Source organism: Corvus cornix, chromosome 2 (genome assembly GCF_000738735.6).
Source record: "Corvus cornix cornix isolate S_Up_H32 chromosome 2, ASM73873v5, whole genome shotgun sequence".
In the NCBI taxonomy this organism is placed as follows: Eukaryota; Metazoa; Chordata; class Aves; order Passeriformes; family Corvidae; genus Corvus; species Corvus cornix.
In genome coordinates this window covers 138290827-138313055 of record NC_046333.1, presented here as the reverse complement: position 1 = coordinate 138313055, position 22229 = coordinate 138290827, and the positions used below count along the sequence as shown (strand labels likewise).

General features: G+C 37.0%; 1 protein-coding gene across 3 annotated transcripts in view; it reads left to right on the top strand.

The window, feature by feature from the left end:
* CSMD3 (CUB and Sushi multiple domains 3) overlaps positions 1–22229 on the top strand; it is a 613513-nt gene that overhangs the window by 277088 nt on the left and 314196 nt on the right. For all 3 annotated transcript variants that reach the window (XM_010404839.4, XM_010404843.4, XM_010404841.4), the window contains one exon: positions 21017–21120. In XM_010404839.4, coding sequence (XP_010403141.2) covers positions 21017–21120 — 104 coding nt within the window. The remainder of the gene's footprint in view (positions 1–21016; positions 21121–22229) is intronic.

Below are 22229 nucleotides of genomic sequence, written 5' to 3'. Positions count from 1 at the left end.
TAAGAAATGTCTGATATCAGATGAGTGTGGACAGGTGATAAAACCTCATGTTTTCCCTAAGATTGTTTTACTTTTTGTATGCCAAGTAGATGCTATCATGTTTTTATGTGGTTCTCTAAATTAATTCCCAGAAGCAACTATCCAATGGTATGAGGCAATGTCATGGGTCCACTAGTATTTTGTTACAACCAGAAGAGCTGCTTTGTGTATAAGACTGTTTATATCATGTTTGGCCTTCGACTGTGTGGGAAATCACTGAAGTTCTTGAATTCACTTTCCCTTCATGAGGAACTATCCTGAAGATGTTTATTTTATTGTCTGAACCACTGTATTAAAATCCCATATACTTTATGCCTACACTTTAAAGCAAAAGTACTGACAGTTCTGATAATGCCAGATGAGTCAAAGTAGAGCAGTAAAGCTAAGTTACGACACCAGTTGTCTTTAATTTCAAGAACTAGACACCTGGCAGCAATGGCTGTATTCTATTTCCAGGTGTATCATTTTGTCTGAACAGAGTGTAATGGACTTGTTTAGATGTAATAGAACACAAATTAGCTGTGCAGATCAGGAATGTCTTATAAAAGACTACCAACATCTGGGTTTGCTGGTACAGGGATATATTCTACCTCTAATTTCTGTTTTATATTGTCATCTGCATCACACTCCATTAACTGATCAGACAGGCCTAGAAGGCCCACTCCTTTGCACCTGAGTTCATCAGAGGACGCAGTGAAAACCTGACTACATTTCAAAAACCATTTAGCTACACTGATGTATTTCTCACTCTAATTTTACAAAGTCCTGTGTGGAAGGCATCCTTATGTTCCACTTTGGTAGAAGAAAAGAGGATATTTATACAACTGATTAGAATTTGATAATAAAGATTATAAATGTGTTGGGGGGGAGGTTGTCTGTTTGTTTGATCCTTGTCCCAAGGACTGCTAATCCAATTTATCCAATTTATAGATCATTAAAAAAGTATCAAGAGTCCTTGAAAAATGATGCAATCTCTGTTCCACAGATGGGCAGAAAGTTCAAAAGTAATAGTTAAGATCCATTACTCATTCCAAAGAATTTTCATATTTTTATTTCTTTAATTAAAACTATTTGTGAGCAAGATTAAATCTGTGTACACATCTAGAGTTTCTGAAAGTTTTTTCAAATGTGCCAGCTGATAGAATTTAGTATCTTACTATTTGAGGAAATGAAAGACAGCTACTTCACTTTGAACAAGTTCTCTAAATGGCCTGAAAATCTCCACTGAGCAGTTGAATGAATTTAAGAGCCATATGGACATATTTTGCATTATATGGTTTTATTTCTTAAATGCACCAAGGGCATGTCTACATAACAAAAAAAAACCAAAAAACCAAAAAAAACCAAATAAGATTTTAGACATTCTACCAATGGTAGGACCAAAACTTTAAGCTCACAAACTGGTCTGTATGCACTGGCAAGTCACAGGTGCCAGCAAGATTAAGATATTAATAACTTAGAGATTGTTAAGGATTACACTCTGCTGGTGGTATTCATGTCTTAATGATGCCATCCTCCTTCCTCCCTGCCAGTTCACAAGGTGGTGATGCAGTGTTATTTTCAAAACCTCAGAACTTCATTTTTACCAAAAATATTTTTACAAGAATATTCAAAATCATTATTCCTCAGTATTATTTTCCTTACAAATTTCCAGTTTCTGCATTTAAAGAACTGCAGAAAATTAAATGAACAAATGCTTTGTCTCTGGCTGTCAGTGTGGTTAACAGTTACAGAATGATTGAGGTTGGAACGAACCTCCAGAAATTCTGTAGTGGAACTCCACTGCTCAAGCAGAGTCACCTAGAGGCAGCTGTCCAGACAGTCTTTGAATATCTCAGAAGATGGTGACTCCATAACCTCTCTGGGCTAGTGCTCAGTTACCCTCACAGGGAAAAATTGTTTCCTGATGTTCAGAAAGAACTTCCTGTGTTTTAGTCTGTGCCCATTGCCTTCAGTCCTGTCACTGGGCACCACTGGATTGGTTTCATCTTCTTTACATCCTCCCATTAGGAGTTTATAGATGTTGAGATTCAGTGATCCTCTTCTTCTTTAGGGTAAGCAAGCCCAGCTGTCTCAACCTTGTATGAAAGAAGTTCCAATCCTCTTAGTGCCCCTTCACTGGACTCTTTTCAGTAGCTGCATATCTTGCTTGTACTGGGCAAGTGCAGTTGTCTTCCTTTCTCTCAAAATACTTGAAAGAACAAGTTATTCCGTATATAAAAATTCCAATTCTAATGAAAGTAAAATTGACCATCTCTTTAGTCAGAGGTCATGACTGCTATAGATCAAATAAAATGTCCTTAAGTGTTATTGTACACTGATTTTTTTTTTTCTGAAACTGTAAATACTGCAAAATAGCATATGACCATAACATGAAAACTGTTCTAGTACCTGAATGATAACACCATATAAGCATACACAGTTTTAATACTTGGGAATGGATCAAAACTCATAGGTTTAACCTCTGCTGGTTCAGTAAAATACTTCAGTGTATGCATGCTTCAGTTTGATTTGATTAGTATATGTGTTTTGAGTTTATTTACAAGCTAAGGTTTCAGTAGCAGGGATGGCTGTAGGGGTGACTTCTCTAGGAAGAGATCAGAAGTTGCCCCCATATCAGACTGAGACAGGTCTAGCTGGCTCCAAAACAGACCCACTACAGGACACAGCTGAGCAAATCAGGCAAGCTCATGGCACCTCTGTGATAACTTATAAGTAAGGGCAAAAAACACTGTACAACAGCAGATGGAGATGAATGAGAATACCTGAGAGAAATAACCCCACAGACGCCACAGGGAGAGCAGAAGGAGTGGAAGAAGGTACTCCAGGTGCTGGAGCAGGGATTCCCCTGGAACCTCTGCAGAGTGCCACTGATGCAGGTTGTCCCCTACAGCTCATAGAGGTCCATGGTGGAACAGAGATCCACTTGTGGTCTGTGTAGGACCTGTGTCTGAAGAGGTGGGTGTGCCTAAAGGAAGCTGTGACCCTGTGGAAAACCCAAGGGGAAACAGGTTTCTGGCAGGACCTGTGACCCCATGGGAGGACCATACTGAAACAGATTTTGAAGAACTGCAGATTGTGGGAGAGATCCATGTTGGAGAAGGGTGTAAAGAACTATTTCCTGTGGGAGGGCTGTGACTCTGGAGCAGGGAAAGAGCACGAGGAGGAAGGAACAGCACAGATGAAGTGTTACAAACTGACTGCAGTCCTCATTTCTTGTTCCCCTTTGCCACTTTGGGAGAGAGGAGGGGGCAGAAGAGTGAGGAACAAAAAAGTGAATTTGAGCCCATGAAGAAAGGTGTTGGGACGGTGGTGGGTTTAGTTTTTTGTCACTTTCCTACTCAATTTTTAATTGTCAGTAAATAAAATTATTTTTCCCTAAATTGAGTTTGTTTTGCCCATGACAGTAATTAGTGAGCAATCTCCCTGTCCTTATCTTGACTCATGGGCTTTTTTGTCCTGTTTTCTCATTCTGTCCTGCTGAGGGGTAGTGATAAAGTGATTTGGTGAGCATCTGACAGCCAGCCAAAGTTAAATTACCACACCTTGCGTATTTATCTGTCTCCTCATTTATTTAAATACTGTGAAGATATAGTGCAAGAGTGAAAACAATAATTAAAAACAAGTCACTTATTTAAAATTAAATATGAACTTTTAGATAAGGCCAAAACCAGGAATCCCCATTTGTTGATGGTACATTAACATTATACCAGTAATAAGTGCAAAGAAGTAATGTTAGCTTAAGCAAGTAATTTTATTTCAAAGCATAAGTTGGACACTCTTTTCTGAATTTCTGTAATATACCACTGAAATTTCTATACTCTGAGTTAGATTCATCACAGATAGATTTTAGTGCTAGGACCTATATTATAATAGCTTTAACATTGCCCAGAAAGTACTGTTCTTTGCTTGGTATTGGTTGGAATAATTATAACTCTTTGATATTGCAATGAAATGCAGATACACAGGAATTATGGAGTTTTTAAACTAAGGAATAGATAAAAGGTTTACAATGTTATCTGGAACAACATTCAGATCTGTTTATAGTTTTCAGCAAAGGTGTCTAGCATTGATTAGAAGAACCTAAACTTGTTGAGGTTAAAAGAAAATGAGATCGTTTTATGAGTTAGATCAACTTCTTTTTATGATATATTGAGAAACTTGCATGTATAAAATCTTTGATTATATCATCAGTGGTTTAATGTGTTTAGTTTTGTTTCATGCTAGTGTTGCCTTAGTGTTCTGAACACAATACTTCTGTCCTTGCATGACTGCTAGAAGGCATACTAATTGGGAGAAATAATGGGCAAAAGAAGTATTAAACTGGTTTATGAAGTAGAACAATAGTGGAGAACTCGTATCATAATTGAAGTGAAGGGTCCAGGGGTGGATTTTTTGTAATTTGTTCTTTTGTTCTGTGTTGTGATGATGTTATTTGTGGATTTGATGTCGGGAACTTTTTCCTTCTTTTTTGTTTAGTTGGGGGTTTTTTTGTTGTTGCTCTAAGTGAAGATTGTATGTTGAATGTAGATTTTAATGATGGTTTGTGCCTTGAAGTCAAAAACCTCACAGATGTATAAATGAAGATTTTCCGTTAAGAATTATTTATAATGACTACAACAAATAATGTGATAGTATTCATTATACCATGGCAATATTTACAATGTTTTATACCACAGCATTGAGGACCACCAGGACTTACTGATCCTGCTAGTTCAGAGCTGCTACTTCTTGCATCTTTTGCAACAAAATAGCTCAGAAATTGAGAATTTTTAAGGGAGAACGCAATAAATGAAAGACCCTGAAAGGCTCTTTAATTCTAGTGTAAATGGCTTTATCCAGGACTGAATCTAGCTAATTTTCTCCCTAATTGAATTCAGAAATAAGTTTGATAACAGCACCATATAGATGAAAGAAATATTCCCCAGTCAGTTATCTGCCTCCTTAGTTTTGTACTGCATTATAGTTGTCTCTTGCCTCATACAGTTAATCAGATATACTTTTCATGCCCAAGCCTTGTCGACAGTGGAGTAGGCCCATAATTAAAAACCTCAAACATGGACAGAGATGACAATGAGCTTACTATTGAAAAGTAGAATAAAAATTGTTTGTGAAAGGAAGGTCATGTGGATGGAGTAAAAAGTAAAACTCATTGATGAAGGTGCACTGACACATCTGATGTTATCAGTGAGATGGCCACATTTCCATTGTTCTTGTGAATGTTTTTTGCATTCTTATTCTTATATCAGGATCTTGTTCTCTGGAGTTGATCTGTTTAAGAGAAAACAACTAATTTTTTCAATTATTAATATTATGATTAGAATAATTATAATCTCTGATGTACAAAGTTCTGAATGGTGATTAGTGGAGGAAGAAGTGTGGGCAATTGATACCTAACTTTACAACAGTGAAATATCTGTGACTGCCTGTATGGCATCACACCAACATGTTCTTTAAACCTCCCTGATGGCTCATACCTTGCTTTGTTGCCCTCTTAGGAGGGCTGGTTGAAATTCTCAGTGAGGATCAGTACCTGCACGTGTAAGGCTTCTTCAACAATATATGATGGAGGTAATTCATGGACTGTTTCCCCATTTCTGGATTGTCTTAACATGGTTTCCATATAGTGTTTTATACACACTACTGAAGTGATTGTTGTCACTTATATCCATGGCTAGTCTGGAATCAACTAGAGCTTTTTTGATCAAAAATAGCAAAGCTATAGTTCCAGGGACCTACCTGAAAGAACATTCAAGAAAATCATGCTTTTATGTGGAGCTCTGAAGATGCAACAAAATTTAAAATTCTTTACTTGTCCTCAACAGTGACGCATATATTGTTAAATCCTTGGGTCCCTTGAAAACGTTCTTGTGAATATCTGCACAGAAACGAGAACAAGGATTTCTCAGTTTGGACTCCATTTCATTAAATCTCTCACATCTAGTAAGGCAAATGATACCTGAATGTCTTGTGGGATATTGTATAAACTCATCAGTTGGGTTCTGGACCATGCTATGCATTGCCAGTAATTTATTCTGATGTTAAGTAATGGGATAATTTTATGTTTACACTTTGAGTAGCAAATCTTTGTATTTTCAAGATTTAATTCCCATTTCCTCCCCCGTGCATTTTTTTGTACTTCTTTTCTCCTAAAAAATTAAAACCTCTTCTCCTTTCATTGTTTTATACCAAAAAAAAAAAGGAAGGAAGGACTACAAAATGATGAATTTTAAATTACATGCCAGGCTAAAATACCAGTGAAATCTGAATTAGGGCTAGAGTTAACCAGAGTTCAAGTTTTATGAATTATACTTGCTGATTTTTTTCTAATCCACAGTGACAGAAACACTGTGGAAAATGTCAGTGGTAGAATGACAGACTTTCTGACAGAACTCAGCCAGATTCACACCACATATCATTCATTACCAAGCATCAAGAAGGAGAAAAATAAGCAAAAGGGTTCCTTAAAAAAAAAAGTCAAGCTGGTTTTTTTGGTTTTTTTTCAGAATTGTAAGAAGAAATTAAATATGTGAGCTGACTGCTAAATTTAGATGGATTAGAAATCTAGGTCCTGGTCTGTTAATTTTATATGACAGGAATTTAAAAAAAATAAATTTTACATGTATGTTATCTTTCATTTGTCACCATCATGTTCTAAGTTTTATATTGAGTGTATTTCAAGCATAAAAGTCTTCTTACTGCTTGCATAAATATAGTCTTTAAAATGCATGCTTTAGAATATAGGTTTTTGTAAGTTTGACAGTGTTCACATTCTTATACGTTATCTATTACATTTGGAAATAATTTTGAAGTCTAGAATGACATGCCTGAGAGCTGGGAGGTAGCTGACTTTTGATTTTGGCTTTAAGGGTTTTTTTAAGTATTATTTTTGCTAGGGTTTTTTAGGGTTTGGAGTTTATTTGTTCATTTGGTTTCTTGGGGTTTTTTGTGGATGTCAATTATCTGTTAGGAAATCTGTAATCTGAATTTTGTTGCAGTGGCAGAGCTTACTGAAAATGTTTAACATCTCTTTCCAATTGCTGTAGTCCTTTACTTTTTAAGAAACTGTTGAAATAATTCAAAGTATCTGGGAAACCCCTCACATGACATTTTCTGCAAGTCTGGAGAATGATACTGAGGGAATAACTTGCAACTATTACTGAAATAATATTAAATATGGTTCTCATTTAATTACTTTGTATTAAAATAGTCTTTTTTCACTATGTTTTTATATTCCATTTTTCCCTTCCTCCTTCCTCATGTCATTAAGTTGCTGTTTTCTTCCTGCAAAAAAATGAATCTTTTAATTTCTGAGGTTTTTTTGCTTTTAGGCCAAGCCAGAAATAAGCAAAACAAATTTGGGAAAGTGCTGAGTATTTACGTTTAATTCTCCACAGCTGTGTTATTTTGTTAACCATGTCAAAACTGTCAGTGGAACATATCCTAAGCTTGCTGTTAAGCCTAAACTCAGTTGCCATCCATATTTAATCAGGTTAACAGTATGAATCTCATGCAGGCAGGGTGCATCAGCATGAATTGAAAACCTCATTTTATGAAGTTTCTTTTGGTCAGGCTGTTGGAACAAACCACACTGTACCTCTTTTTGCAAGCAAATGCCTCAAACTTGGCTTTTCCTAAGCCTAGTGTGAAGCTGTACTGTGGGTGTTGCAATCAGTGACATGATTAGAAAGTATGAGCGTACTTAAGCTCACTCTAAACTATATATTTTAACCATAATTTTGTTCTCCATTCATGCAGATTAAAAAGGTTACTGTTGTATTTATCAATAATAGATAATGCATTTTTATCTTACATGAAACTAGAAAGTGTAAATATATTTCAGTTCTGTTCATAACACAACAAACTTCTTTGTAGTGTTGGCTACACTAGTCTTCCATATTGTTAATGTACGTTTTGATCCAGTTAAAATATCTGAGTTACATATATACTATAGTTAAAAAATCCTAGAAATATATGTGGACAGAGGGGAGATTCTCTCAGCAGAATAAGAGTATAGAAGGGAATCCAGCTATTCCTATAATGGGAAGTTAACAGGTTTGGCTGTGAGGGAACAGAATAAATTTGTGAATAAGAAAATTTGGAGTCAGGAGGTATGTGCCGTTGTAGAGCGATAAATGGCTTGTCATTCCATCCCAAAATTTTGCTATAGCTCTTCATTACGGAAGGAGGACAGGTTCATTATCTTAATTATTGTAAATTTTTTTCCTGCCATGTCTGTGACTATAGGAGTGATGTTTCACATTCTGAAAATATGATCTACCCATAGGGAATGGTTGAGATTGTGGTTACTGCAATAGCTGAAACAAAAGCAATTATTTCTCTTTGAGCCATTAGCAATATTAGATTCTAGCCGTTGCCTGTATTTCAGCTATTAATTCCACCTTTTGATAGAACTTTTGATAAAATTAAATGTTAAATTTGAGTTTTAGTCCTGTTTGGCTTTCTATAAGTTCCTAAATTGGGTCTCAGTTATGTCTCCCACCAATTTTGAATGCAAACATTTCCTCTTATTTTACTTACCATGAATATGCACACCAAAACTAGAACTTTTAAAAAGATATAGGCATATGAATAAGAGACTTTGATACACAATTTCCAGTGCTTGCACTGTGAGCATTTGAGATGCTTCAGTCTTTTTTGTTTGATGATGTTTTGGCACAGAGACTTGTCACTTTTCTCCATGGTTGAGTTCACTTGGTTGCTCTTGCGAGTGATCTTTACAGGATATTGTTCTGCTCAATATATATCTTTTTTTGTGAAACTAGACTGGGAAATAGAGCTAGTAGTAGTTTGTTTGTTTGTTTCCCTCTTTTCTGTGAAGGGACTCCTTCAAAGGCTCATGGTACCATTCTATGGTGTGTTAATATCGGCTGCCAGATGCCCAGTTTAGCGGGGGGGCGGTCCTGAGTGCAGGGGAGCCAGCCAGAGTAAAGACACAAACACTGATACGATTTGAGCATCGTTCTCCACTTTATTGTTTACTTTCACTAACTTATATCTACTTTGCAAAGATTCACGCCCTATTCCCACGAGACGGCCTCTAAGCAGCGGGGGAGCCGACCAGTGTATAACTTTGCCAAGGATTTTCAAGGCTGCCTGCTGCCAGGTGTCTTCCAGGCCTGCCTGCAGCCTGAGGCCAGTTCAGGGGTTCTTCCTCAGAAACCCTGGGTTGGCCAGACTGTCCTGGGGTATCATATGCCCCCGTTCCACAAGGAATCCCTCTACACATCCCCCGTTTTCTTTTTGGGCAACCCAGACCTGGTCGATGATCTTTCGCAGCCCCGGTTTAATGCAAGAAGAAGTACACCCAAATACTATTAAACCTAATATAACTACAAAAAGCAATCGGCAGCCTTCTACTACCAAGCTACGCAGCCATCTGGTGATACCCAGACCCTTAAGCCAATCTCCAATAGGGTCGTCTGTCTCCCGAAGGCTGTGCAGGCCCCTCTGGAGGTCAGAGAGGTGCTTGTGAATTGAGACAGAGTGGTCAGAAAGATTCATACAGCACATACCCTGGAAATCTTCACAGCCGTGGCCATGGGCTAATAGTAGAAAATTAATGGCTGCCCTATTTTGTAATACTGCATGCCTAACACTAGTAACATCTGCGCTTAGCTTGTCAAGCATCTATGAAGTTATGTTTAGCTCGTGCCTCGGAAGTCTTGTGGGTTAAAATATGGGACCCTGATTAAACAGGTGCAAAATGGGTCCCCTGGTGTGGCCAGGCTCAGACACATGGAGTCTTGCCCCGTTAAATCAGGTAGGGTGACCCACATGTGTTGTCTCTTTTGGATTGCTGTCAACATTGTGCGGGACCCGGTTAGGATGCTTACGAGAAGCAAACCTCTCAGAATGTTTGCAGGCCCAGAGCTGCTTGGTCGCTGCCCAGCTCTCAGGGGCCACCACATGCTGCCGCGGGACACGAACCTGTGTGCTATACTCTCGCCCTAACACTGCCACACTCCGTACTGCCTTCACTTGATCTAAATGGGCAGACAGCCGATCGAAGATGTCCGCCAATGCCCTTGTCTCAAGACAGTCAAAACAATTCCCCACTCTACCTCTGTGTCTGGTGCTATACCCAAGAATTTACGCAACTCCCTTCCTTGATTCTGCCTTTGATCACAGTCCGCACAAGGCGGGCACGTATACCACCCACTTTCTAACATTAGCTCCCAGAGCAGGAACTGTGAAGGGGTTAACAACAATTGTGCAATGCTGATGCAATCATTAGGACACAGGACATCTGCTGTAAAGATACACTGCAGGATGCTCTGTGTAGCTTCGGACCGTAAGCCATGTGTGGTGACCATTTGCTTTGCTTGCTGCAAGAGCTTCTAGTCATGGGGTTCCCACTTTGCAGTGTCCCCCTGTATCCCCCAGGGCAGGCCCGGGCATCTACGGCGTGCGAGTCTCCTTCAATGATAGCATCACAGATAACTCCATTCCATCTCCTTCGCAATGGGTCAATCCTCACCATTGGGGCTGATGGAGGCGATGGCTGCACCTCCTCTTGCAGGAAGGGAGGGGCCATAGGCACTGTGCCTGGTTCTCCTGACAGGAACGTAGGAGTTCTGGTGGCTATCTTGACCGGTGGGTCCACAGGACGCCACGGTGCTGATGGTGTGGTTTCGCAAGCCTTAGATTCCAGCATGTCCTGACGCGTAGACAATTCAGAAAGCTTCTTGATTACTTCATGCATCATCTCTCGGTGGTTCTCCTCCTCTTGGGGCTGACCCCTGGCAGCCCTGGCTGGCGCTGTCTCTGCAGGCGACAAAGCCGTAGAGGCTGCTTCACTGTCGGACGATGATCTGCTGTCCGGCAGAGGGAGGTGGCGCGCTGCCATTTTCGGCCGGGAGCTAGGACCGCTCTTTTCTCCTCTGCTCGCCTGCGCCCCGCCCCCAGGGTCGGGAGCCTGCACTTCCGCCTTTGCAGCCATTTCTCCCTCAGACTTCGGAGGGGTAACTTCCTTCCCCGCCGGGTCCAGCAGCTCCCACAGCGAGAGGACGGGTGCTGCTGTTCCCCTCATCAGTCTACCCGCAGTCAGCCCAAAGAATCACACAACCCTGGACTCTGCCCTGGTCTCTGGCTGCCGCTCTGTAAGACCCCCATCTCTTTCCTGTTCGGGGCCGCCACCCCCCAGGGCTTCCATGGCCACCGTGGTCACCTTCCTCTCTGCTTTCATTTCTGCGAGGGTGTTAGTCACGGCTCTCCAAGTTAATCCAAGAGCTTTAGCTTCTTTACCTTCCTTTCCACCCTCAATCGTGGACAGCCACAGTTTGTTCCCAACTTCCCACCATGCTTCGGTTGAAAACAAAAGTGAAGTGCATTTCAAAAATCCTTGTTCCTGGGCCCACGTAATTAGGGTATAAAGATCTCGATCTTTTACAGTCTCACCTCTCTTAGAGAGGATACTAGCTAGGAGGCGAGTTCCTGCCTTGTACTCCATAGCTTCTTACCTGCAGGGACTCACTCGGCCGCGCGAGCTCCGGTCTCCAGCTTCACTCGGCTTTGAGACCCTTCCCGCTCCGGCTCCCCAGGCTCCAACACCGATGTGATGATTCGCAGTCTTGCCGCATTCAAGCGAAACCACATTTAAGCGAAAAACACACCACATTTAAGTGAAAAAAATCACTCGGGTCCCTGTTTGGGCACCAGGTTTAGCGGGGGGGGTCCCGAGTGCAGGGGAGCCAGCCAGAGTAATGACACAAACACCGATACAATTTGAGTATCGTTCTCTGCTTTATTGTTTACTTTCACTAACTTATATCTACATTGCAAAGATTCACGCCCTATTCCCACAAGACGGCCTCTAAGCAGCGGGGGAGCCGACCAGTGTATAACTTTGCCAAGGATTTTCAAGGCTGCCTGCTGCCAGGTGTCTTCCAGGCCTGCCTGCAGCCTGAGGCCAGTTCAGGGGTTCTTCCTCAGCAACCCTGGGTTGGCCAGACTGTCCTGGGGTATCATATGCCCCCGTTCCACAAGGAATCCCTCTACAGCCCACTAGGCTGTTCTATAATGCTCCCTCCTCAACAGGACAGGTGCAGAAAATATGAAGGAGAAGCTCACAGGTGAAGATATGGACAGAGAGATCACTCACTAGTTATTTTAGTATGCAAAGCAGACTCAACTTGGAGAAATTAATTAAATTTACTGCCAAATAAATTAGAATAGTTAAAATAAGAATAGTTAAAATCTAAATCAGCCCCTTCCTCTCACCCTGCAGTGCCTCTGCTCCCAAAACTTTACCATGTAAACCCAAGACACGTTCAGAGTACAAACTGAAGGTTTGCACTGAGACCTGAGGCGCAGTGTGATTCCTGTGTTTCTGTCCCTTTCAGGATGTGTGGCTGCCCATCAGGCGAGGCTGACATCACTTAGTGACCTCTGCTTTCTTTTGGAACAGATGGCTTACTCTCTGTGGGATTAAAAAGGGCTGATTTCTATGTTGGATGCAAGGATATCCTTTCTGGGTAACTACTGAAAGGAAGAACTGGAGCAGGGGAAAGTCCTTTCATATGATTGCAATCATCTTGCTATTTGAGAATAGTACTTTTTTTCTCTTTGTAAACTCTGACACTGAGCTTAGTTTTGTGAGGGAAGGATGAGCATGATCTTTTCATTGTGGTTTGCAGATTAGTTGATCTTTTTCCTGCACAAAAACATTTTAGAGTTTTCCTAAAATATTCCTTTGAAAGTAGCAAAATATATTGATGGCAATGCAGCTGAGAATAGTATTTGCCTTCTTTGCAACAAGGGCACATTGCTGGCTGATGTTCAACCTGGTGTCCACAAGAACCCCCACATACAATTCTGCAAAGCAGCTTTCCAGCTGGATGACCCGCAATAGGTATTGGTATGTGGGGTAGTTCCTGCCCAGAGACTTGACTTTGCGCTTCCCTTTGTTGAACTTTGTGAGGTTCTTAATGGTCCATTTCTCCAGACCATTGATGTCCCTCTTCATGGCAGCATGACCCTCTGGCATATTAACCACTACTCTCTTCTTGCTCTTGTGGCAAACTTGCTGAGAGTATGCTCTGCCCTGTCATCCAGATAACCAATAAAGATATTAAAGAAGACTTGTCCCATTGTTGACCCCTGAGATACACCACTAGTTACTGGCATCTGACTAGACTTTGTGCCACTGATAACCATCCTCTCTGCCCAGACTTTCATCCAGTTTTCAGTCCACCTCACTGTCTGCTCAGCCACCCATCAACGGCTTGTCTGTTAATATCTTGACGATGCCAAAGGCCTACATGAGGCCCAGGGAGACAATATCCACTGCTTTTCTCTGGTCTACCAGGCGAGTCATTTAATCATAGAAGTCTATCAAAGTTTGTCAAGCATGACTTCCCCTTGGTAAAGCCATGCTGACTACTCCTGATGATTTTCTTGTCCTTAATTTTCCAGGAATTTTTTCCAGGATTAGCTGCACCATGGTAGCAGTAATATTAAATAATATTATACCTAGTATAAATAATTTAAATAAAATGATAACTAAGTCTTACAATAAATGATTGATTCAATATATTTTCCTGCTGAAACTATTCTTCTGTAATCAGATGTATGATAACACAATTATTTTGATGAAGGAACCTGCAATTCTATGGAAGATTATGGAGGTAAAGCCGATCAATCAGACAGCAGTATTTCATTAGCTTGTACCATCAGATATAAATGCACATCATTTACTTTCTGGGAAGTAGTCAAATATTCTCAGCAAAAAAGCAAATAACCATCCTGAGGGCATATGAGGACACTCAGATGCAAACAGGATGTGTTTTCTTCTCCTTGCCTAGTTTCACTTCTACCAGTGACAAAGGCAACCAGAGATCATTAGCAGTCTTTGGGTAGCTTTTTTCTTGCTAGAGTAAACAGTGAAAAATGGAGAAAATAGGCATCTTGTGAATCTTTTTCAGTGAGGTGGATTTCTTGCTGTTGCTAGTATGTTTGGATCATTCATACCATGAGATTTTGCCAGATAATGTCTGCAGAAATGGTAGACCAATAACCAGTGTCCTGGAACTAGAAAGGTGCCAAGAATTTTCAAGTTCTAACATTTCTTCTCTTGCTATCTTCTAGGTACAAATGCTATTCGTATACCATCTTAAATTTAGTTACTAACCAGTTGTTTCCTTCAATGTCTAGATCAAAAGTTTTATCTTTTTTTCTAGTAGCTTAATAAAAATAAGTGAAAGTAACTTAATTTTAAGTACAACTGCTAGTAATTTTTATAAGTAGAATGTGACAGCATTTGCAAATATTAAGATATTTAATGTGAGAAAAAAATGGAAAATCCAATCTGAAATAATTGCCTAGAGGTTAATATTCTGTCTCCCAAGATAAAAGTTATCTAACAATTTTTATTGTTGGGAACATGATAAACAGAAACTTCAGTAAAAGACAATGTGTTTGGTTAATGATTTATTTGCACTCATTCATTTCCCTTTGGGGAAATATTGAAATTATTGTAGAATCCTGTATTGCTCTGAATAATTAATCTCAGAAACTCCTATAGTGAATTCAAGTCAACAAAATATAAGTCATACTTATATACAAACAGAAAACTATAACAGAAAAATAAAAAAATGTCTGCTGTTAATTTAACATGCATTTGTTCTCAGGACAAGGGAGGACTATCCATTTGTTTTTAACTATAACTGCTCCAAATTAAAGGATTCAAAATGATATAATATAATAATATAATAAATTTATGTGACTTAAGTACATTTCAGTTGCCCTCAGCATAGATATCCATATATAAATGCCTAATCTCACTTTATAGACAAGACAAATAACAAATAGGTACTTCTTACCTGTTTGATCTAGTGTGAATTATCTACCTTTTGATGAAATAGATTACACTCTTGACAGGTTTTTTCACTGTTTTTGAAGAAGCCTACATCAAATACAGCTGTTTTCACTGTAGATGTCTACACTTAAATATGATGAATTTCGAAGAAAGGAAGTCAACAATAAAGTGGCTATCCTTTTCAACTGGTGAGCATATATCACGTGTAATAATAATGAGCATTTATCTGGCAGCTTTTTTTTCTCTAATGTTCTGTGAACCTCCAGGTTTTCTTCTGTCTTTCTCCCCCCCCACCTTTCTTCTTCCCCCCCCCCTTCCAACCTTTTTCGTGCAGTCTGACACTCAAAGATTTAATTAAATTTGAAGGGACAGAGGTGCTTATGATTTAGGCTGTTTCAGTTTGGATTATGTTTTGTTCATATAATATGTAACTACAAAAGAACCAATTAAACTATTCTTATGCTACACAACAGTTCTTAGATGTTAAATTCATGGAAGGATGTTTTAATTCATATTCATTTCTTAATATTATATAATATATAGCTCATTTAAGCTGTATCTTAGCTTATACTTAACTACTCTTGTAAGGAGAAAAGATTCATAACACCTTTAGAAACTTCATCATTATTTTACAGGTAGAATGTCCCATTTTATGGAGTGAAAATGTTACTATACATCTGAAAATTTTGTTAGAGTTACATTTGCATTGGAAAATTCAGGATAACGGATGCACATATAGAAGTACATGCAACTTGGTATCTTTACACTTTCCCTTCAGCAGTTCTGAAGAACATATACTTGCCTCTGTTGCACACCATTCTGCTTTGTATGTTTTGAAATTTTTAAAAGTTGAGTACTTTGCCTGGAACACTACTTTCTTTGAAAAATCTTGAGGGAGCTAATTTTATCAGGAACTAGATACACATGTTGAGCAACTGTCTGGAAAACCTGTTGTCTGGAACACATCCTTTTGAGCACGTTCTCTCTGGAAAGCTGTAGGAAGTTCTCAAGGTAGTCATTAACTATTCAATAAAATCTTTTTCCATTTTACTTCTGAGCTGGAGTTTTGCCCAAAGAGGGGGTTCTAAAGGATATATTCCAAGGCACAGAAAGAAGGTACACCTACTGAAATTTGTTAGAAATTAGATCTCTGCCCCAATGATTCCTTTGAAAAAGTTCTTACAAAGTAATTGGAGACCAAAGTACATAATTATAATTTTCAGAAAGTTATTTTTTAAATAGGACTTTTTTTTTTTTCTGTAAAGACTGGATAATTATTATTAGTGTTACTGCCTTTTATTACTATTTTCTTCTGGTTTTATAACTTCAATTTAAGTCAGACATTAAAAGTTAATTGCTTTTGGGTTTATAAATAGCAAGAGCAGACCCAGAGGTAGAGAGACTGTTGCCTTCTGTTTATCTACTTTTGTATTTTTTTGTAGAGAATAAAGAGTGCACAGGTCAGCATATTTTATTGCAAATACTTTGGTTTCTTATATAGTGTGTATATGGAGGAAGAGAAAATAAAAGATTCCTTTTTCATCGCAGTAGTGCATAGGGACATAGTTAATAATATCCTCTGAAACAAAATTCAAGATATTATTAGCTTGTATCAGAACAATTGTAGCTGATGTATAAATACCTGCTGGATTTATCACAAATGCTACTATAAAGGCACAAAACTTTTATGGACTACTGAATATCTTTTTCTAAAAAAGAAAATTATTGTAATTATTATATTGACTAATTTTAAGATATTCTTCTCAATTCTGAAGTCATAGAGATACATATCTGGTATCATTAGTCAACTCATTATGTGTAAAATAATAGATCAAGAATGGTGGCAAAGTGCCTGAGATGGAATCTTTGAAATTTGCTTCTTGTGCCTTCCAGAACCCACTTTTTATAGTATAATCCTTTTATCCAGAATCATGTAGCTCAGACACATCACTGGTGAAATATTTTTGTTCGTAGTGTTGTTCCCTGATGTTCCCTTGTCATTTGAAAATGTTTTCTGATCCCTCATTTTTTCTATTCAGCTTTGAATGAGATTGTGGGTCAGTGGATAAATGCAATAAATACATAAATATATTATAGCATGATCACTCTTTATATGCATCAATAAAACCCATGGATCTTATTTCATTTTTATTAATGCTTTAATCTTGCTCTGGGAAACTGGAAAAAAAGACTTTACTGGAATATATAGATCAAGAAAACTACTTGCCCCTGTGATTCTGATTACTATGCATTTACTAACCAGATCAATAGCACACTTTAGTAATGCTAGTCTGATTTAAAAATATGTAGTATATAGTAATAAATCATCACAGCTTTCTCTGAAGTGTTTATTCTTATGAACAACAAACTAAAAAATAGAATTACCCTCAGGTTTTACTCTAATGTTAAACTGATTCACGGATGCCATCCAACTTTGGTTTTCCATTTATAGATTTTTCAGAAAAATGAAGAAAGACACTGTTAGATAACTGGTAAAAGCAGAATTTTTGGAAAGTTTATTAAAAAGTTTTAAGTTATTTACTCACCTAAATTTCAGTTTTTATTTTAAAAGGTTCCAGCATCATCAACTTTAAATGCTGATATCAGCAAAACACATTTTCAGTATTCTAAAATTTAATAAGCACTGCAAGTCTGACTGACTTTGAGTGTGATCAAACTGAAGCTGATGTTGTAAAACAAGGACTCTGAAAACATAGCCCTAAGACTACTTATTTTCTTGCTTGTTGGCATATTTAGAAGGACTTCAAGTACGTTTTGTATTGTAAATTGTGTGTGTACTTTGCATGTCAAAGATGAATTTCCATAAAGTATACAAGGTTTATTTTTACAGTAGAAACATATAAATCCTTGTACACTACATATTTAGTAAATTAGTTTCTTGTCTCTTGCATGTTGGATATTGATAGCTCTGCTGTTTCTATGTTACTTTGCTCTATTTTTGAAAATTCCCTTAAAATTAAATGTCTTCAATATCAGCTGACAAGCATATTTGTTAAATAAATGGCAAGTTTAATTTACCACTTCCAAAGTTAGTGCTGTAAATCATGTTAGGTTATGTTAAGCCTAAATTTGAAATGGGTTGTGTATTAACTGTTACATACAGCTTGTTTACCTTTTAATGACCTGGAGTTATGAAATACTTCTTTGATACTATAGAGTCGAGTAGCCATTAGCAACTGGTTTTAACCCTCTTCCAGCAGGGGTATGCATGGTAAGCAAAATGATTTCCTGCCTCAAGGAATAATATTTTACCTTTTACTATACAGAAAATATGCTTCTATTTGGTGATTGCTGTTTCTGATTTTGATTTACTAGTGTCAATTTTGCGCAAAGATGAAGCATTTTCTAATTTTCTGTTGAATCAAAAACTTCTAAGAAGAAATCCTGGTAATACACCCACAAGAATAAGATTATCAAATGTAAATATTTCAAATTTCTTATAGCCAGTTGCTATATTTTATTTTTTTATATAGTCTAAAATTTTTGAAGTTATTAATGACATCACTGCTTCTTATTGTCTTAAAACTGTGACTGTTTCCCAGAATCTGATACAAGACAAATGTAGACTAATCTATGCTCATGTGGCTTTATAGAACTACCATTTTCAGTGTCTTACCTATCTCATTATCACAGTTTTAGGTGACTTACAAAGAGAGAGAGACAAAAATCTTGTAATTAAACATCCTTTTCTGAAAACTACTAATGGAGAAGAAACAAGTTAGAAACTTTTTTTTTTTTGATGTACATCTCTTTTGATTAAAAGTAAAAAAAAAAAGCTCATTTTATCTCAGAAAAGAATTTCAGAGTGTAGAAAAGTGAGAGATTTTATCAGAGCAGCCAGATTACAACAGAATCATCAATAATTTGGGGATTCCCTAGAGACTAGTGGAAAGATTGACGCTGAAGCCTATTATTTGAACAAGAAAATTAAATTTGCTTATTTTTTCTTGTTCCACAGTATTCCTTAATGAGACAGATGTTTTTCAGGAAGTTCTCTTACTTTTTATTTGTGAGCATTGTTAAAAAAGAATGACAAAAATCTTACATTTCTGCAGTGAAATAAAGAAAACCATTTTTTGTCATTCCTGATTTAAAAAAACATATCTTAAAACTTATATTTTCCTTAACCTCGGTCTTCTCTGATGAAATACACATCGCATGGGATAATGTTGAGTGTGCTAAAGAAAACTTGTTTTACCTTTCTAACACAACTTATATAGACAAATACTTGATTTGCAAAAAGAAAGATGGCTTGTATCAATTTAGTGGCACTCAACTAATATAAAATATCTAGGATATTAATTTTAAAAAATATCACTGTTGCACTTACCAAAAAAAAATCTGATAATGAGATTAGATTTCTTCGTGTGTTTAATGGAAAACAGGACTTAAGATTTCTGATCATGAATTAGTTATACAATTCTTTCGCTATCTCGGTTTTCTTCTTATTATGAGTATAGTATTGATGGTTTTGCTACAATGTTATTTCAAAATATATTTCACTGTTAATAAGTGAAATATACTTTCAAGTTGAATTCAACTTACATTATTTGCCCATGTTTTATTGTGGAGTCTGTTCTGTTCTGATGTAACTGCACATCTAATTGCACAGAATTTAAAAGTGGACCAAAAATGATGGCTTTTTTGTTTGGTTGGTTTGGGGGTTTTTTGTTTTTGTTTTTTGTTGGTTGGTTTTTCAAGTACTGAATATGTGTCACCCTTAAATTTAGTTATGGATTTCAGTTTAAATTCTTATGTCTAGTCTTACAAATTTTGTGGCTAGAACAGCACAAAATGTACAGAATATTCTTTTAAACTAAGAACATTAAGAAGATTTATGTGTGGTTTTCTCCTCTTTACTCAATTAGAGCAAATCAGCTGCTTGCCTACACAATTTTCCATGTCCTTTCCATCTGCCCTCTCTTAACTCTCTGTACTTGACTACAGTCCCTGGGGTATGACACACATATATACATGTACACACATTCATTTGTATATGTGAATGTGCCACACTGGCTGTTCCTCAGTGTACTTATACCATCATTTACACCTGTAAAGGAAAGTGTTTCTCCTTCTTTTGGAACAAATTGCAATCCTTGGAACATACGTCAGTTTTCCGACTTGCCTGTACTGGCTTTTGCTCATAGAAACATATCCTTCTTCAATTCCCAGAACCCCAGTGTAACAAAGTAATATGAGCTTTCAAGGACATGATAATAATCCATCATAATGGCATCCACATCTTTAAACACAAATGCTCTCAGCTCTCAATTATAACTGTAATAGAAGACAATTTATTACAGTATTAAAATTACTATGTATAAGTATTCTGTCATTTTTATCTATATGAAATTTTGAGGAACTAAAGACAGAGTTACCATGATTAATTCATGGATGGAAACAATGTGCTTTCCCTTCCCTTCCCTTCCCTTCCCTTCCCTTCCCTTCCCTTCCCTCCTCTTTTTGTTCTAAATCAAAAAATGCATTCTTTTATTAAAATATAGCTGAAATTTTTATCCTTCAGCAGAAATATGCATAAAGCAATTTAATTTACAGGATATTAAGAATGGCTATTCTTCTGATAGTTGTATTTTACTCAACTTCGTGAAATAAAATTACTTTTGCCTTTGATGCATCTTTGTCCTCCTTAAGCCAGATTATAGATGTCAGGAGTAAATCATATTCTTCACCTTCACTGAATTTACTCAGTGAGGTACAATTATTTAGTTGGTATTTGAAGACAGTGGTATTGCAAAAAATCCAGTTAGTTATCCTGCCCTTTGAGTATATAGTAATCAAAATGTAATGCAATTACCCAGAACTGTAATAAACATGTAACAACTACATAAATAAGTGAAATTGTGGCACTTCGAGGAGGTCAGCAGAGTGATGATACCTAAAAGTTATTATAATTCGTATTTCATGATCCAAACCTTTGGGGTTAATTACACTAATTTATTGTGAAATACACTAAACTTACATGCAATTATTAATTGGAAGATTGGTTTTATTTGCATTGCTGAAAAGCTTAATTTACAGACTCATCTCTCCAGTACATTTATTTATTTATAAAATATATTTACTTACTTTATTTACTTATTTTATTTATATATGTAGGTTATTCAGATAAATTTTGAAGAATTTGATCTGGAGATTGGCTATGACACACTGACAATTGGTGATGGAGGAGAAGTGGGTGATCCTAAAACTGTGCTTCAAGTGTAAGTCTTTTGCATTTACAGTTTGTATACATTGGAGAATGTCATTCATGTGTTTTGCTGAGACTAAATAATTATTAGAATCAGATAAATCTGAGCAAAAACTAATCTCGCTGAGCTTCTAAATTTACTAAAGGTGACAGTTTAAGTACACTGTTATGTGTTTACTGTTCTGAAGTCAGAAAGAGATGAAGTGGACATCACAAAAGAAAAAGATGAGCTAGAATCAGAAATTTGAAAGACATGGTACAGACACACATGTAAATTTTAGGGACTATTGTGCTCCCTTTGTGTGTTCTCAAATTAAAAGTGTGTAAGAACATAATGGAAAATAGATACATGGGCAACTTGTGCACAAACTTTTATGGTCTCCTAGCAAGGTTATCATGACAAAAGATGTACTATAACATCTTGACTTTAATTTGCTTATTGACTATTATGGATAACTCAGAAGAGAAAGTTAACATAGTGAAGAAAATTACTACAAAGAAAGGCTGAATAGGGTGTTACCTAAACCACATGTTGCAAACCAGCATTGAGTATTGAATGAGATTTTTCTCATTCACAGACATTTTTCTAGAATGTGTGAACCCAGATATATAGATATGTAATATTCTTAACCATCATTGATTAACTTCAAAATCCATATTTCTCAAACACTTAGCTTGTGGCAATAATACTAACAACTGTCTCAAGAAGACAAACTCAGAATTGTATTACTTAGTTTGTAAAATTTTCAAGACAGTGTTATAAGTCAGCGATTCTGTTCATTCCACAGTCACTTGTAAATATGCAGAACACTGTAATTAGGCCTTACTTATAATTCATCATTTTATGTAACTCTAGTTCTAGTCTAAATAAGTCAATATCATGTAGGAGAAATGAATGTCTCTTAAAGTTCATTGGATTTATTTTTTTCAAATCTGAGTCAATTTTATTTAAAAAAAAAAAAGTTATCTAATGCTTAAAAACCGTGCTTTGCATGTAAGGGATTGTCTACTATTTAGAAAACGTTTTTTAAAGGCCAAATAATATTTAGCTGTTAATTTTAAATAAACTGGCCTTTCTGCAAGTACCTGATGTTATCATTAGTTCAAATGATTTAGTAATTG